At 38.6% G+C, this 14,060-nt stretch overlaps 1 protein-coding gene across 4 annotated transcripts in view; it reads right to left on the reverse strand.

Annotated features, from left to right (window-relative positions):
* The window catches only part of KIF2A (kinesin family member 2A), a 95,848-nt gene that overhangs the window by 56,341 nt on the left and 25,447 nt on the right, over window positions 1-14,060 (reverse strand). For 2 of the 4 annotated variants that reach the window (XM_006134427.4, XM_006134429.4), the window contains exons 2-8: window positions 12,022-12,116; window positions 10,826-10,945; window positions 10,217-10,271; window positions 6,459-6,581; window positions 5,781-5,881; window positions 2,434-2,529; window positions 1,921-1,975 (exon numbers count right to left, since the gene is read on the reverse strand). In XM_006134427.4, the coding sequence (XP_006134489.2) occupies window positions 1,921-1,975; window positions 2,434-2,529; window positions 5,781-5,881; window positions 6,459-6,581; window positions 10,217-10,271; window positions 10,826-10,945; window positions 12,022-12,116 (645 nt within the window). The remainder of the gene's footprint in view (window positions 1-1,920; window positions 1,976-2,433; window positions 2,530-5,780; window positions 5,882-6,458; window positions 6,582-10,216; window positions 10,272-10,825; window positions 10,946-12,021; window positions 12,117-14,060) is intronic. The other 2 variants (XM_006134428.4, XM_006134430.4) reach the window with 1 other exon arrangement.

Raw genomic sequence — 14,060 nt, forward strand, 5'->3', positions numbered from 1 at the left:
AGTACTACTTCTTGACATGTGATTTGCCCAAGCATTAAAGACAGCTGCCATGGGGATCACTAATAGGCATAGGCCTCTTGCAGCCTGTGCAAGACTTGAACCCATGAGACAGAGTCATGCTCTGCCTGGGGCAAAGTCCAACTGGGACTTTATTATCTATCTCCATTTATAACTATTAACAATAATTAAAACTATCTACAAAGCTCTATGGCTGAATAGCTCTTAATGAGGTGAGACTAGCCACTTGTGAAGCAAGGGAGAGAGGTACTCCAACTAACCCCCCACAGATGGTAAGCAGGCACTAGCAAAGGTGCCCCAACCAGCAATCATGACTCTCCACTCAACTAAGGCACAAGCATAATCAGCAGTCTTCCTGGAACAGGTGCCGATCCAAGAGATCTACTGGCCGCTACCTAGTCCTCAGTCCACATCTCAATACATGCTTACCCAGCAACCCCAAGATGAGTGCCTTTGGCAGACCAGGGCTGTAAGACCATGAACTCCAAGCCTGCCTCCAAAGGCACTGCTTATGAGTCACCTAGAATGGAATCAACAGGAACAAGGACTTGAAGGGGGGGGGAATCACTTTTTCAAAAAGCACATCAACTTAACTTAGTGCCAACTGAACTCCAGTCTGTAAGTAGTGAGTAGTTAAAGAGATGCTGGCAATATATGAATATAGGACTCTGTGGTATCTTTGCCAGATAATACTCAAATATTTCTTTCTGGAGTTCCAACTGATACAAGAAATTTGTTGGCATACTGCCCCCATGTCTTCCACGGCACAAGTGGGAACCATTTTGACCACACCATAAACCATTATCTAGTCTGTTCAAACTCTGTTCACAACTGTCCTTCTTATTATCTTGACACAATACCACTTTTTCTTCTAAAAAACATATGAACATTTCCATCAGTTTTCATCTTTGTTAACATCATGTTTATTTTTTAGAAAGTATGCATTATTAAACCCACCACACACTGGAGTTAGATTGTAAATATAATTATAGTTTAAAGACTCATGATTTTAATTTTTAACTGTAGGTTATAAAGATTCATGTTTTCTATTACACAAATGTATATACTATGGAAGAAGTTTCATTAGGTGCTTATATAATAATTCAAGTTAATTGATTATTGGTAATTTAAAAGTGACCATCTGAGTGAATTAGAGCAAAAGGACTTTGTGGTCAAGGCACTGGAATGGGATTTGAGATATTACAGTACAATTCTCAGATCAAATATATCCTATGTGCAAATAACTTAGGAAATGGAGGCACAGAAATTATCTGCAAAACAGAGATACTACTACTAATTTTCTATCACCTTTTGTTCATTTTGTCTATTTAGATTGCAAGTTCTTTGGGGGAGGAACTCTCTTACTATGTGTATGCAGTGTGCCTAGTTCAATGGGGCCTCATTTTGGTTGGTCCCTGTAGGTGATTTCAAATTACAAAAACAGGTTCCACTTCTATAAACTGGGACTCTCTGGTCTGGCAACATATGTGGTCCAGCTTGAGAGCTGGGGGGAAGCCTGGCACACAGCCCAGCTGGGCAAGAGCGGGAGGGGATGGGAGTCCCCAGCACACACAGCCCAGCTGGGCTACAGGGGCAGCCATGAAGTCTGGCGCACAACCCAGCTGAACAGGGGAGCAGAGGTGGGCAGAAAGCCCGGCACACATCCAGCTGGGCTACCTGGGGAGCTGAGAAGCCCCGTGGGTGGCAGGGCAGGAGGTGGGGCCAGCAGCAGGAGTCCAGAAATGATCTCTTCTGATCCAACAAAATCTCTCATCTGGGACCAGCCAGGTCCTGAGGATACCGGACGAGGGACGTCCAACCCATACTATCAAACACCACTCACTACCAGAAGCTGCTGCTGCTTAGTGAAACTAATATCAGCTAAACATTAAATGGTCATACCTTTTTTATTGAGTGGCCGTTTTCGTACACAAACACATATCCTGTGCTCATCAATCTACCAAAAAAAAAAATTTCAGTGAATTCAGTACTTATTTTAGTGGAGAGTGTTTTAGAAATCTGATCCATTATACCAGTTGTTCTCCGTTAAGATTTTTACAAGGTAGCAAATCTGAACATTAAAAAAGTGAAAGTGCAGTATCCAAGAAGACACAGGCACAACTTAAGCCAGTATTTCTTAAACTTTTTAAGACTGAGGAACACCAAACAATTTTTTTTTATGAAGAACACCAAGGATTTTTTGTTGGGGGGAGGGAGAGGGGAAGATGTCGAGGGGGAAAAAAGGGCCAGAGGGAAGTTAGAGAAAAAAAAAGGAATCAGAAAGGGATTTAGTAGCCTAAATCACTTTTGAAAATGGGATTTAGACACTATAGTCTAGAAAAATGATATAAAGCTTTTAAAAAAAAATCTGAAGAAAATCCTGCCTTTTAAAAACTATTCCCAATGTAAACTTACAGGATCAGCTGTTGTCAATGGTCTATAATCCAAACTTCCCCTGAAATCTCTTATCATACACATAATTTCATAATTTGGGTTTGTAGCATCAACATCCTAGGAAAAAAAATAGAAGAGTTACAAAGTTTGTTAACATGACACTTGCAAATACTTTCTAGATACAATTACAGAAAAGCTATAGAAACTAAATAAGTGTATAATGCTTGCTGAAGTCTTAAGTTTCTTCAAAACAAGGCATGTTTTACATAAGCTAGACCACATTTTTTCACACATTAGTTTTGACAATGTAACTATTTTCTCAGAAAGAGGTTGGCTGGCTTTCTATTGTAAAAATAAAAATTTAAAAAAGCAAGCATTCTGTTCAATTTTAAAATAAACTTTCGATTAATAGGCAGCACAAAACATCCTCAATAAAAACTCAACATGAGAAACTTGTACGAGTGGGGAGCCTCTTATTAGGGATGTAAAAATGTGTTTAAACAAACATGTAACTACTGAAAATTTCAACGGTTAAATGCGGGAATAGCACAGGCGGCTCCCCATACATGCTTGGAGCCGGAATGTAACTGTGAAGGTTATCCAATGAGACCAGGTTCATCTGTTAACAGTGTACATAATTATACTTCCACATCCCTAACTTTTACCCTTTCCCAAAATCTCCATTAAAATACTTCTTATGGTAATAATAATGAATAAAATAGTCTACAAAAATAAGCATTACCCACTTATAAAAACTGAAAAAATCTCCTACATGACGTTGCATAAAATGTGTTAGTTTCATGCCTGCTTCTTTCTAAGACTTAAAAAGTTTACCTTGATCTCTACAAAAAGTCTTGGACTTACTACTATACTGAAAACTTAGCACTTGGGCTGCAAGAGCTGAGAAACTTTTACTACAATAGTACTTACTACTCCTGCATTTCAAAAAACAAACATTTGAAAATTAACTTAAACTTGGATTAAGACACTATTATTTGTTCTCATAGAAAGAACCAATATCTTTCAGATTCATATATAAATCGATGAAGTTAGAAAAAATTCCACATGTATCCTTGCAAATAATCTCAGGCCCATCATGAAGTCATGAAATCAAGTTGCTTGAATCATTTGCTTTCTGGTGGTACTTATGTCATTACCAGATGGCTAGAATCTCTTTAGAGACTAAAAATATCATACAGGACAGCCAACAAGGTTATGCTACTGGTCTTTCTAAATCTTTTACTTTACTGTGACAAAGTCACTAATATTAAAACCTCTCTCTTACCAGATTAGTAACTTCATATTTTAACAAATTTCTAACAGCTTGCACCATATTGCTTGTACATTACAAAACTAAAATGTTTGCAGAGGTATTAAAGGTGTTCTTCAAACCACAAGCTCTCACATGGGGCACTGATATAAGATAAGATTATCTCCAAAGATAAGAAGAAAGTAATTTGTCACAAATACGATGCACTATTTTGAGGCTAAGGCTTTTAATATTTCTGTCCATTTGTTTTATGTTGTAAAAGCAAGACTGCCAATCAGTATAAAATCATAGAGCTGCAAGAGACTCAGAAGGTCATCAAGTCCAGCCCCCTGCCCAAGGCAGGACCAATCCCAACTAAATCAACCCAGCCAGGGCTTTGTCAAGCTGAGACTTAAGAACTTCTAGGGATGGAGATTCCAACACCTCCCTAGGTAACCCATTCCAATACTTCACCATCCTCCTAGTGAAATAGTTTTTCCTAATGTCCAACCTAGACCTCCCGCACTGTAACTGAAGACTATTGCTCCTTGTTCTGCCACCCGTCACTACTGTGAACAGCCTTTCTCCATCCTCTTTGGAACCTCCCTTCAGGAAGCTGAAGGCTGCTATCAAATCCCCCCCCCCCCTTCTCTTTTGCAGACTAAACAAACCCAAATCCCTCAGTCTCTCCTCATAGGTCAAGAACTAATCATTTTGGTCGCCTTCTACGGACCCTCTCCAATGCGTCCACATCCTTTCTATAGTGGGGGGCCCAGAACTGGACACAATACTCCAGGTGTGGCCTCACCAGAGCCAAATAAAGTGGAATAATCACTTCTCTAGATCTGCTGGTAATGCTGTGCTTAATGCAACCTAATATGCCTTTAGCCTTCTTGGCTACAAGGGCACTGTTGACTCGTATCCAGCTTCTCATCCACTGTAATCCCCAGGTCCTCTTCTGCAGAACTGCTACTTAGCCATTCAGTCCCCAGCCTGTAACAATTCTTGGGATTCTTCCATCCCAAGTGCAGGACTCTACACTAGTTCTTGTTGAACCTCATCAGATTTCTTTTGGCCCAATCCTCTAAGTATGAAAGAAGCTATTTGCATATATATTTTCATATATATGCAACCACACTTAAGTTGCGACCCTCAGTATGTGCTGTGAATATCATTGTTGCCCCCAGGGATTCCAAAGCTGAGTAGCCCTGACCTAGACAGTGCTTGATCCTGCCGTGAGGGCAGGGGACTGGACTTAATGACCTCTCAAGGTCCCCTCCAGTTCTAGTGTTCTATGATTCTATAAACAGAGTTAAAAAAAAAAAAAACTAAAGGAGTTCACAGAGCAAGGGGAGGCAAATACAGACCTATGGGCTGGATCTGGTATTCCAGGTTAGTCTCTCAGGAGTCCTCACAGCTCCGTATTTACCTATGCATCTGCAAGTACCAGGGATTACAGCTCCCATTGGCCACAGATCAGTGTTCTCAGACGATGGGAGCTGCGATGGCCCATTCCTGCAGATGTACAGGTAAATAGTGGAAGCAACCCACTAGATGCTAACTCTGGTGAACTGCCACCATTTTATTGCCCACCCCCATCACAGAGGATAGGTCCATTAATGGCTATTAACCAAGATGAGCAGGAATGATGTCCCTACCCTTTGTTTGCCAGAAGCTGGAAATAGGTGACAGGGGATGGATCACTTGATGGTTATCTATTCTATTAATTCCCTCCAGAGCACATGGCATTTTGAGTCTAAGGATACTGCCCAACTTTCAGAAGACAGGATACTGAACCAGAAAGACTTTTGGTCTGACCCAGTATAGATGTTCTTATGTTGTTCTTATGCAATAATTAACACTGAAGTTGCATTTGTAAATAGTTATGGCCAGACCAGCAGATGCAAACAAAAGAATAAAATAAAATGATATGCTGCATTATCACAACACTACAACCGCACCCTCTAAATGACTATGGATCCTGTAGACTAATCATTCAGTTTTGCACAAAAGAAAAACATTTAATTTCAAGCTGGTAATATTTTACAATAACTTGACATACATCTTTGACAGGTTTTCCATGAGGCATATTATCCAGCTCTGAGCTATCAATACAAACCTGAGCTCTTTTTTCTCTAAGTTCCTGCTGTTGTAGCCTTCTTTTTTCACGTTTTTCTTGCAATTTTTCAACCTCTTTCACACAATTAGATTTTCTACGTGCTTAATGAAAAACATATAAGTATTGAATATTCTTCAGCTTGTCACATGGATTGAATATTTACACAAGTTTTCATTTACATTATTTTCTCAATAAATGACAATGTATTTAAATCTTTACACTGATTAGTTCCTCAAACAGCTCAATACTACCCACACATAACTACTGCAACTTTATTTCTGAACTTTACTAGCTTCTGAATTTAAAAAATGCCTTCATGGGAACTGGACAAGAAATATTCAAATAAATATAAAACAGACAATGGCCCTCAAAAACATACTAACTGCTTTATGTGATCTCTTAGTTTGAACTAAAAAGACTGGACAATTTTTTAATTTTTTTAAATGAACAGTCAGAGTTTAAAAAAAATGTGAAGGAAAATTTTAAAACCCAATATCCAACAGGACAATGACAGAACTCAACCTTTTGTTTCCCACAGTAATCTGAAAATGCTTCTTACCAAGACCTACAGACACACCTGTGTGTTTAAACCATTCAACAATTATGGATTACACAGATGTGCAAGAGTGTACATGTAATGCCTAGAATGAATGAATCCTTGATACGTGGTTTACATACAAGGGGGTCCAAATTCCTTTTTTGCAGCTTGAACTGGAGATATATCTGAAACACTACCATTCTGTTGTGTAGAGGAAGACTGTTCAGGAAGTTGAGTAGGCCGTGCACGTGCAGAACCAACCGCTACAAAAGAAAAACATAAAATGGTCTAAAACTAATCTCAATATTACTATGAATTCTGAAATTATTTTATGATTAAAAACAACAAAAATTCTTTTAGTGACATCTGAGTAAAGGTGTAGTTTACTAAAAAAACTGAAGGTGTGTTTTTAGTTAAAACACTCTATACAGTGAATTATTAATCTTAATGTTACTATCAATATAGATTAGTAATTAAGGCCTCAATCCCACAAACATGTAAGCAAGCATTTAGCTTAATAAAAGTAGAACTATTCACGTGTGAAGTTAACCATATATTTATGTTTTTAGTACTGGGGCCTAATAGAGAGTTATTTATTTGCACTGTGGTTCAGCTAAAGACCTGAATTATAACCAGGGTCCCATTGTCTTAGAGGCTCTAACACATAACAACATAGTTCCTGTCTTGGAGACCTTGCAACATTTGATGGCATGGGAGAAATGCAGGTCACAAAAAGGAAGGAACGAATGGGATACAATCTACAAAGAAGAGGGGCCCAAGTGCTTATAAAAAAAATCTCTCATTCTTATTTTGGCACCAAGCACACGTGACATAAAGGGTAGCTTGTGTATGCAAATAGTGGCCTGATTTTCAGAGGTGCTGAGCTATGCTATCTTCTCACTTACGTCAATGTGAGTGGCAGGTATTAAATATCTCTGAAAAAAAATCAGGCCATAAATATGTAAAGCATTAAACTGTACCTATAACAGATGCTTAAAATTATCCCTTTTAAGATGGCCAGATTCCTGTAAACATCACAAAAATAATGGGTTATGAGAAGGGATTTGAAGGAGAAGAGAATAATGGTTTAAGCAGCAATTTGAGTAAGACAGTCCATGCATGAAAGGTAACATGGAATTAGAGCACCAAGGCAACTGTGAGAGCAGCAAACATATGGATGGTCAAGGACTTTTAAGACTCAAGACCTCCTCCAGCATAGCTGAGGGGGAAACATGGCAATATAGAGTTTCAATTCATCAACAGACAGGATCTAGTTTACAGTATGGAACAACTTACTGAACAATAGTATATTGACACAAAAGCTTAATTAAATGACCAAAAAAGGACAAATTGTTAGAGTTAAAGATAGAGGGTAAGAAGTGCAGCTTCCATCAGAGTGAATTAGTTACACTGCTCTCCTGCACCAACCTTTAAGTTACTACTGTACAAAGGCACCCACACAACAATGACAATATCAACATTTGTAGACCTAGATTTATAAATTGTTTAAAAAATAAAAAAGTGAATTAATAGCATGAAAGGCAGGGCACTACTTAAATGAAATGTTTCTAATTTAGGTCAAATTAGTGTAAAACAAGAAGTTCTCACTTCTCCCCAACAATACACACACAATCCCTCCCTCCCCTCCCCTTTTATTCCAAAGAGGCAGAAGAAGAGACAGTGAGAGTGCTCCCAGTTGCTCACCAGAAGATTCTGGAGCTTGTGATGTAGGTATCTTGATCTCACAAATAGAAATATGCACAGACCAAAGATTTTTAAGTTAAATCATTTAACAAAATTGTTCTAATGCAACAGTGGTAATGCTGACAAATCAGATATAGCATTGTCAGTAAAGCTTAAATAATTTTAACTCAATGGAAGGAACACACACTTCAGCTAGACTATAATGTTGGTATTTTAGGGGATTTTATGCATCAGATATTTACCTAATAAAAAGTACTTTTAAAAACCCTTTTGTCACATTTCATTCTGCATCAACCCCTCCATGATGGACAGAGGTGCTGGTAAATGCCCTAAACTAGCGAGACTGTGCCTATTCCTCTCTAGGTTGAGCATTTGCCACCGCCGCCCCCCCCCCCCCCCCCCCAATGCTTGCATGAGTTCAGAAATACTGGCACAAAATCCAGTTACACAAGGCAAGGAAATGGACAGACTTATGGTCAGGAATAAAGCTGGGAAACTTAAGGGAATTCAACAGCAGCAAAATTCATTTCCCACTACCAGAGATGCCCAATACCTTTTGCTTCCCAGACTCATAGACTCCAGGGTCAGAAGGGACCATTATGATCATCTAGTCTGACCCCCTGCCTCTTAGTCACTGCCTCCCAAGATGCACATAAACCTAAGTATCCTAGACCCTTAACTCCATTAATCTGAAGAAGTGGGTTGTTGCCATGAAAGCTCATGATTCCATCTACAGTTTTGTTAGTCTCTACAGTGCTGCAGGACTATTTGATGTTTTTTAATTTTTTTCAGTTACAGACTAACATGGCTACCCCTCTGAAACATATGCCTAAGCGCTCATCACCAAACCCAGTCTATCACAGTCCCATTCCCCAGGTTTTCAAACCAGCTTGTAGAGCAAAACAGTCTTTCACAGAGGCTATCCATAGCACTACAACCAAGATTGCCTCTCCCTTCCCTGACTCTTTGCAGCCTTCCTGGAATCCTCTGGCTTTTTGCCCTTTAAGGCCATTGAGGCTCCAGGATGTGACTGCTCACATTTTGAGTGCCATCTGCTGCCTTACTAAATGCATTCCTTTGTGCTTTTGATTGTTGCTGAATCCAGTATTCAAGTAGTCTCTAAAATAGTGATACTCAAGCGTCAGTGGTTCAGGAGCCAAATTAGCAATCAATAATATTCAAAAGACTCAGTAGTGTGAATTCATGGTTTCATTTACAATGTTTACATATATATCTTATCAAATATTATTTGATCAGCTACAGTTTTTAATAATAGTAAAAATGTCCTGACTGATTATAAATTTAGGTTGGTTAATAATTAAATCACACAGTGTTTTATATCGTGTGCTGCAAGGAACTGCAGGAGACACAATAAAGAGCCACTTGCAGCTCCCAAGCCTCAGTCTGTGTATCACTGCTTTAAAGCCATGTCTACACAAGGACAATCAAGTACATTAAACCACTGTGTGGATGCTCCCAATTCAAAGGTAAAGCAACTTCAGTTAGCAACTAAAAAGTGAACTAAATTCACTGTACCTTAATTCACTCATAACTTTTTCCTGAATGTCCCATAGATATGCTTTTAGAAACTATTTAAATATTTAATTGAGGAATAAACAAAAGTAGTATCAAAAGCTCAAAGGAATGTCTGAAATGGCAAAATATGACAAGAGGCTATTTTAATTACTATATGTATTAGCTAAGTTATGCATAAAATGTAGACATGCACTAGATCTCTTATACTGAAATTAGGCCATATCTACACTCTAGCCAGTTTTTCTCAAAGTGTTCCACAGGCCTGCTTTGGAAACAGCCACTAGTTGAACACTGAGAAACACTGCTCTAGGGACTGTAACACCACAGTTAGAGCACCATGGCTATGCCAGCAAATCCTCACAGCACAGATGCAACCTACAGCAACTGATGTTATTCCCACTGCTGTAGGAACACCACCTCTCTAAGATGAAGTAGCTACATCAATAGAAGTTTTAATGTTATATCAGGCCTTTTATATAAAACTAATTACATATTTTTAAAAATACATTATCTTAATAGTATCAGAAAGATCTCCTCCAGCTATTAAATTTCACATGGTTATGTAATAAACCAGGGAGAACCTAGGCTACTGGAGAACTTTGAATAAGAAGTGTCAATTCATCATTTTCACACTTTCTTTCTACAATTGATCATTTACCTCTGTTGTCTCTGGCAGGAGTTTCATTCTTAATAGGAGCCACTGTCCGTCGATTCTATAAAAAGAGAAATCTCTATAATCTTCTCACTTTATTACCTTTTTGTAAGTTGTAGCCTGATCTCTGCTTACTTTCAGTGAACAGAAGCAATCACAGACATCAGCATGAGCAGTGTGAGCAGGTGATGCTGCAAGTCCCTCCCTGCAGCACATCTGACAAAGATGATGCAAGCTAAATGTATCATTTAATAACCTCCAAACCCTCTAAAACAAAGGTCCAAATATCATTTTCCTCCGATATACAAACATTTCATAATAAAGGACACCAGGTATATTTAACAAGTTTAAAGTCAGTTCCCAAACTAAGCAATTCACTCTGTCCCCTTTGTAAGATTATTAAAATTAAAATCACTGATTTTTGTTTCTTTTTCCAATTCTGCCTCTTAGAAATCTCTTAATTTTTCATGATGAATACAGATTTTAAAATATTTTTTAATTTATAATGCACAGAAATGAAAATTAAACAACGTTCTTAAATTCTGCAAGTAAAATACTAATATGAATGGCATAATAGTAATTTCAATTTAACATATTATATTAGACATCACAAACCTTCACAATTTTGTTTACTTTGGCTAAGGGAGTGGGAGGTGGTGGAGTCTCTGGGCTTGGTTCAATGTCTTCATCAGGTGCAAGATCTGGATTAAGTGAAAATATACTCTCCAGGTCAATCTGTTAACAAGAAAAAAAACAAACACACACACACTTGTCAATCTGCTTGAGTAAATTCATTTGCTCTCTTTTTTTACATTTACACACAGAAAAGTGGACACCTCTAGAGATTTTAGTCCATTATTAGTTTACTTTGCAAACTGAGATACCTTGTGTCAGTGTGTCTAATTTTTTCCATCCATGTGCAGAATAAATTATGTGCACCAAGTCACATGAAGATGTGTAGCATCAGTAAAAACACATGCTGCTAGTTGTGAGTGCTGTGGGCACTCTACTAATCAGTTGGGTGACATTTTAATCTCTCCTGTGTAGCTGACCAAACACTCAAAATGCAGAGCATACTGCTTTGTGCATCTTCAACTGAAGAAAATTTGAACAATTTTGGACCTCAAGTTGCCTGAAAAAAGGCCTTCCAGTACAAAATCATTTTTGTGATGCAGAAGTAGCATTTCTGACAGCTACAGGAACTTAATGTAAAATATCAATTACATAAAGTAGGAGAAATCTAGTTTGACTGAAAGCATATGAAATACAATTTCTCTAAGAAAGAAAGCATGGAAGAATGATTTAAAAACTATCTTCTACCTACTTTCTTATACAAGAAAGCAAGCTAAAAACCGTTAGTGAAAAAACATCTAAAATAAATAAGCAAACATCAATCATTTGGTTCTACTATATTGAAAAAGGAGATTTTTCTATTCCCAGTTCTGCCATTGGTCTGCTAGATGACCTTAGGCAAGTCAGTTATTTCTCTGTATGTCAGCTTCCCCATCTGTATAATGGAGATGAGAGTGACCACCTGTGTAAAGAACATGGAGAACTACAATAAAAAGTGCTATGTAGGAGCTTGGTATGATTATTATGGGAATGTATATGGAGGAAGTAAAATACAATGTCATTTGTTCTATGATATACATTTAACATTTGGAACCACACAATCAATTTTAAAAAGAAACTTATTTTCTAGTAGTTTTACTGTAGAACTGATTTGGGCTCAAGATAAAATATATGCAGTTTTAAAAATAACATTTTAATAGTATTTGAGTAAAAAAAATGTTCTAAAATATTTAGTGTACCTCTTTGCCTTTAGTGTCTCCATTTTCAATCCATTCAACAGTAACGCTTTCATTATCTTCATTGAGAGATGTTACCATAGCTTGATGTATTCGACCTAAAAGGAAAATAAACTCTCATTCACTATCAGTTATAGAATTTTCCCTGAAATTATTTTAGTCCCAGTCTGTACCCTAGAAGTTTTAGATCTGATCCTGCAACTTCAAAAAAAGATATGCAAGAAAAGGAAGTAGTTCTAATTTTCCCCAAACTCTTCCAAACAAAATGAATGTGAACAGTTTATTTTATTTCTATCATATAAGTGCATAGAGGCCTCACTGAATTAGGCACTATACAGATTTTTATAGGAAATAGACAATCTCTCCAAAAGCTCATAGTATAGACAGACAGGACATCAAGACCAAGACTGAGCTCACAAAACCAGCTCCTGATAAGACATTAGTATGCACAGAATTACAGGAGTCAAAAATTAAAAATGTGACTGCTAATTATGCAGGACAGAAGAGGTTACTCACTTGTGCAGTAATGGACATTATTTGAGATGAGTGTCCTCATGGGTGCTCCACATTAGGTCAGTGGCCCACCACTGAGCCAGTTATCTGGAGTCTTAAGAGTAGTGTCCCTGGGACTGCGCATGCAGGTGCCTCAAGCCGCACACTCCTACTATGCAGGCATTGCACATGCATGAGCTCCCCGCCCCCAGTTCCTTCTCTACCCTGGAAGCATATAGACCAATGTTTCCCAACCTTTTCCAGATGGGGACCCATGTTGACAATTCAGGAAGACTTGGTGACCCAAGGCAATTCAAAAATGGGGGAAGAGGGGAGGCAGAGCCACCTGGGAAGACACTTGGCAACCCTTTTGGAATGTAACGGTGACCCATATTTGGGTTGCGACCCATAGGTTGGGAAACCCTGATATAGACTGTAGAGGAGGCCAGCATTCAAAAGTAGAGGGGAGAAAGGGAGGGTAGTAGAGCATCCTCAGAGACACTTATCTCAAAGAACATCAGTTACTGCAGAGGTGAGTAATCTCCTCAGAGAGAGAGATGTCCTCAAGGGTGCTCCACATTCAGGTGACTACAAAGCTGTATCCATTTAAGGAGGTAGAGACTTTGGATCAAGCATGAATGCAGTGGATAGAACTATCTGAGAGAAGCTGAGGCTAGAGAAAGTTCCTTGGGAAAGTGCATAGTGCTTTGCAAATGTATGTTCTGATGACCAGGTAGTAGCTATGCAAATGTCTGCTATAGGGACCTTTTGCAGATAAGCCATGAAGTAGACATGGCTCTTGTTGAGCGTGTTCTTATGCTGTCAGGAGGGTTAGCGCTTGATAGAGTAACAAAGTCTTACAGTCCAAAATCCAATGAGTCACTGGGCTGAGATGGCTTGGCCCTTATTGTGATTAGCAATGAAAACACAGTCCAGGAGAGGCTCTAAATCGTTTGGTATGTTATAAATAAAAGGAAAATGCATAAATCTAGTGTGTGCATGATCGATTCAAATGCATTAGCATGAGGTTTGGGGAAGAAGGTAGGGAGGTATATAGTCTGATTCAGATGGAAAGAGGAGTGAACTTTTGGAAAAAACTTGGAATGAGTTTGTAAGGTAAACTTGTCCTTGAAAAAGGTAGCAAATGAGGGATCGCCATCAGTGCTGCCATCTCTCCCACCCATCTTGCAGAGGTAATTGCTACAAGAAAGTTTTGCTACAAATTGCTGTTTTGATCAAAAGGTGCAAAATGAAGCATATTGCCATAGGTTCAAATGGAAATCTGGTGAGTACAGGCAGTCCCCGGGTTATGTACAAGATAGGGACTGTAGGTTTGTTCTTAAGTTGAATCTGTATGTCAGTCGGAACTGGCGTCCAGATTCAGCCGCTGCTGAAACTGATCAGTTTCAACAGCGGCTGAATCTGGACGCCAGTTCTGACTTACATACAGATTCAACTTAAGAACCCCAGGCATCCCCAAGTCTGCTGAAACTGATCAGCGGCTGATTCCAGGAAGCCCGGGGCAGGGGCTTCCTGTAGTCAGCCACTGG

The sequence above is a fragment of the Pelodiscus sinensis genome, chromosome 6, assembly GCF_049634645.1.
Source record: "Pelodiscus sinensis isolate JC-2024 chromosome 6, ASM4963464v1, whole genome shotgun sequence".
In the NCBI taxonomy this organism is placed as follows: Eukaryota; Metazoa; Chordata; order Testudines; family Trionychidae; genus Pelodiscus; species Pelodiscus sinensis.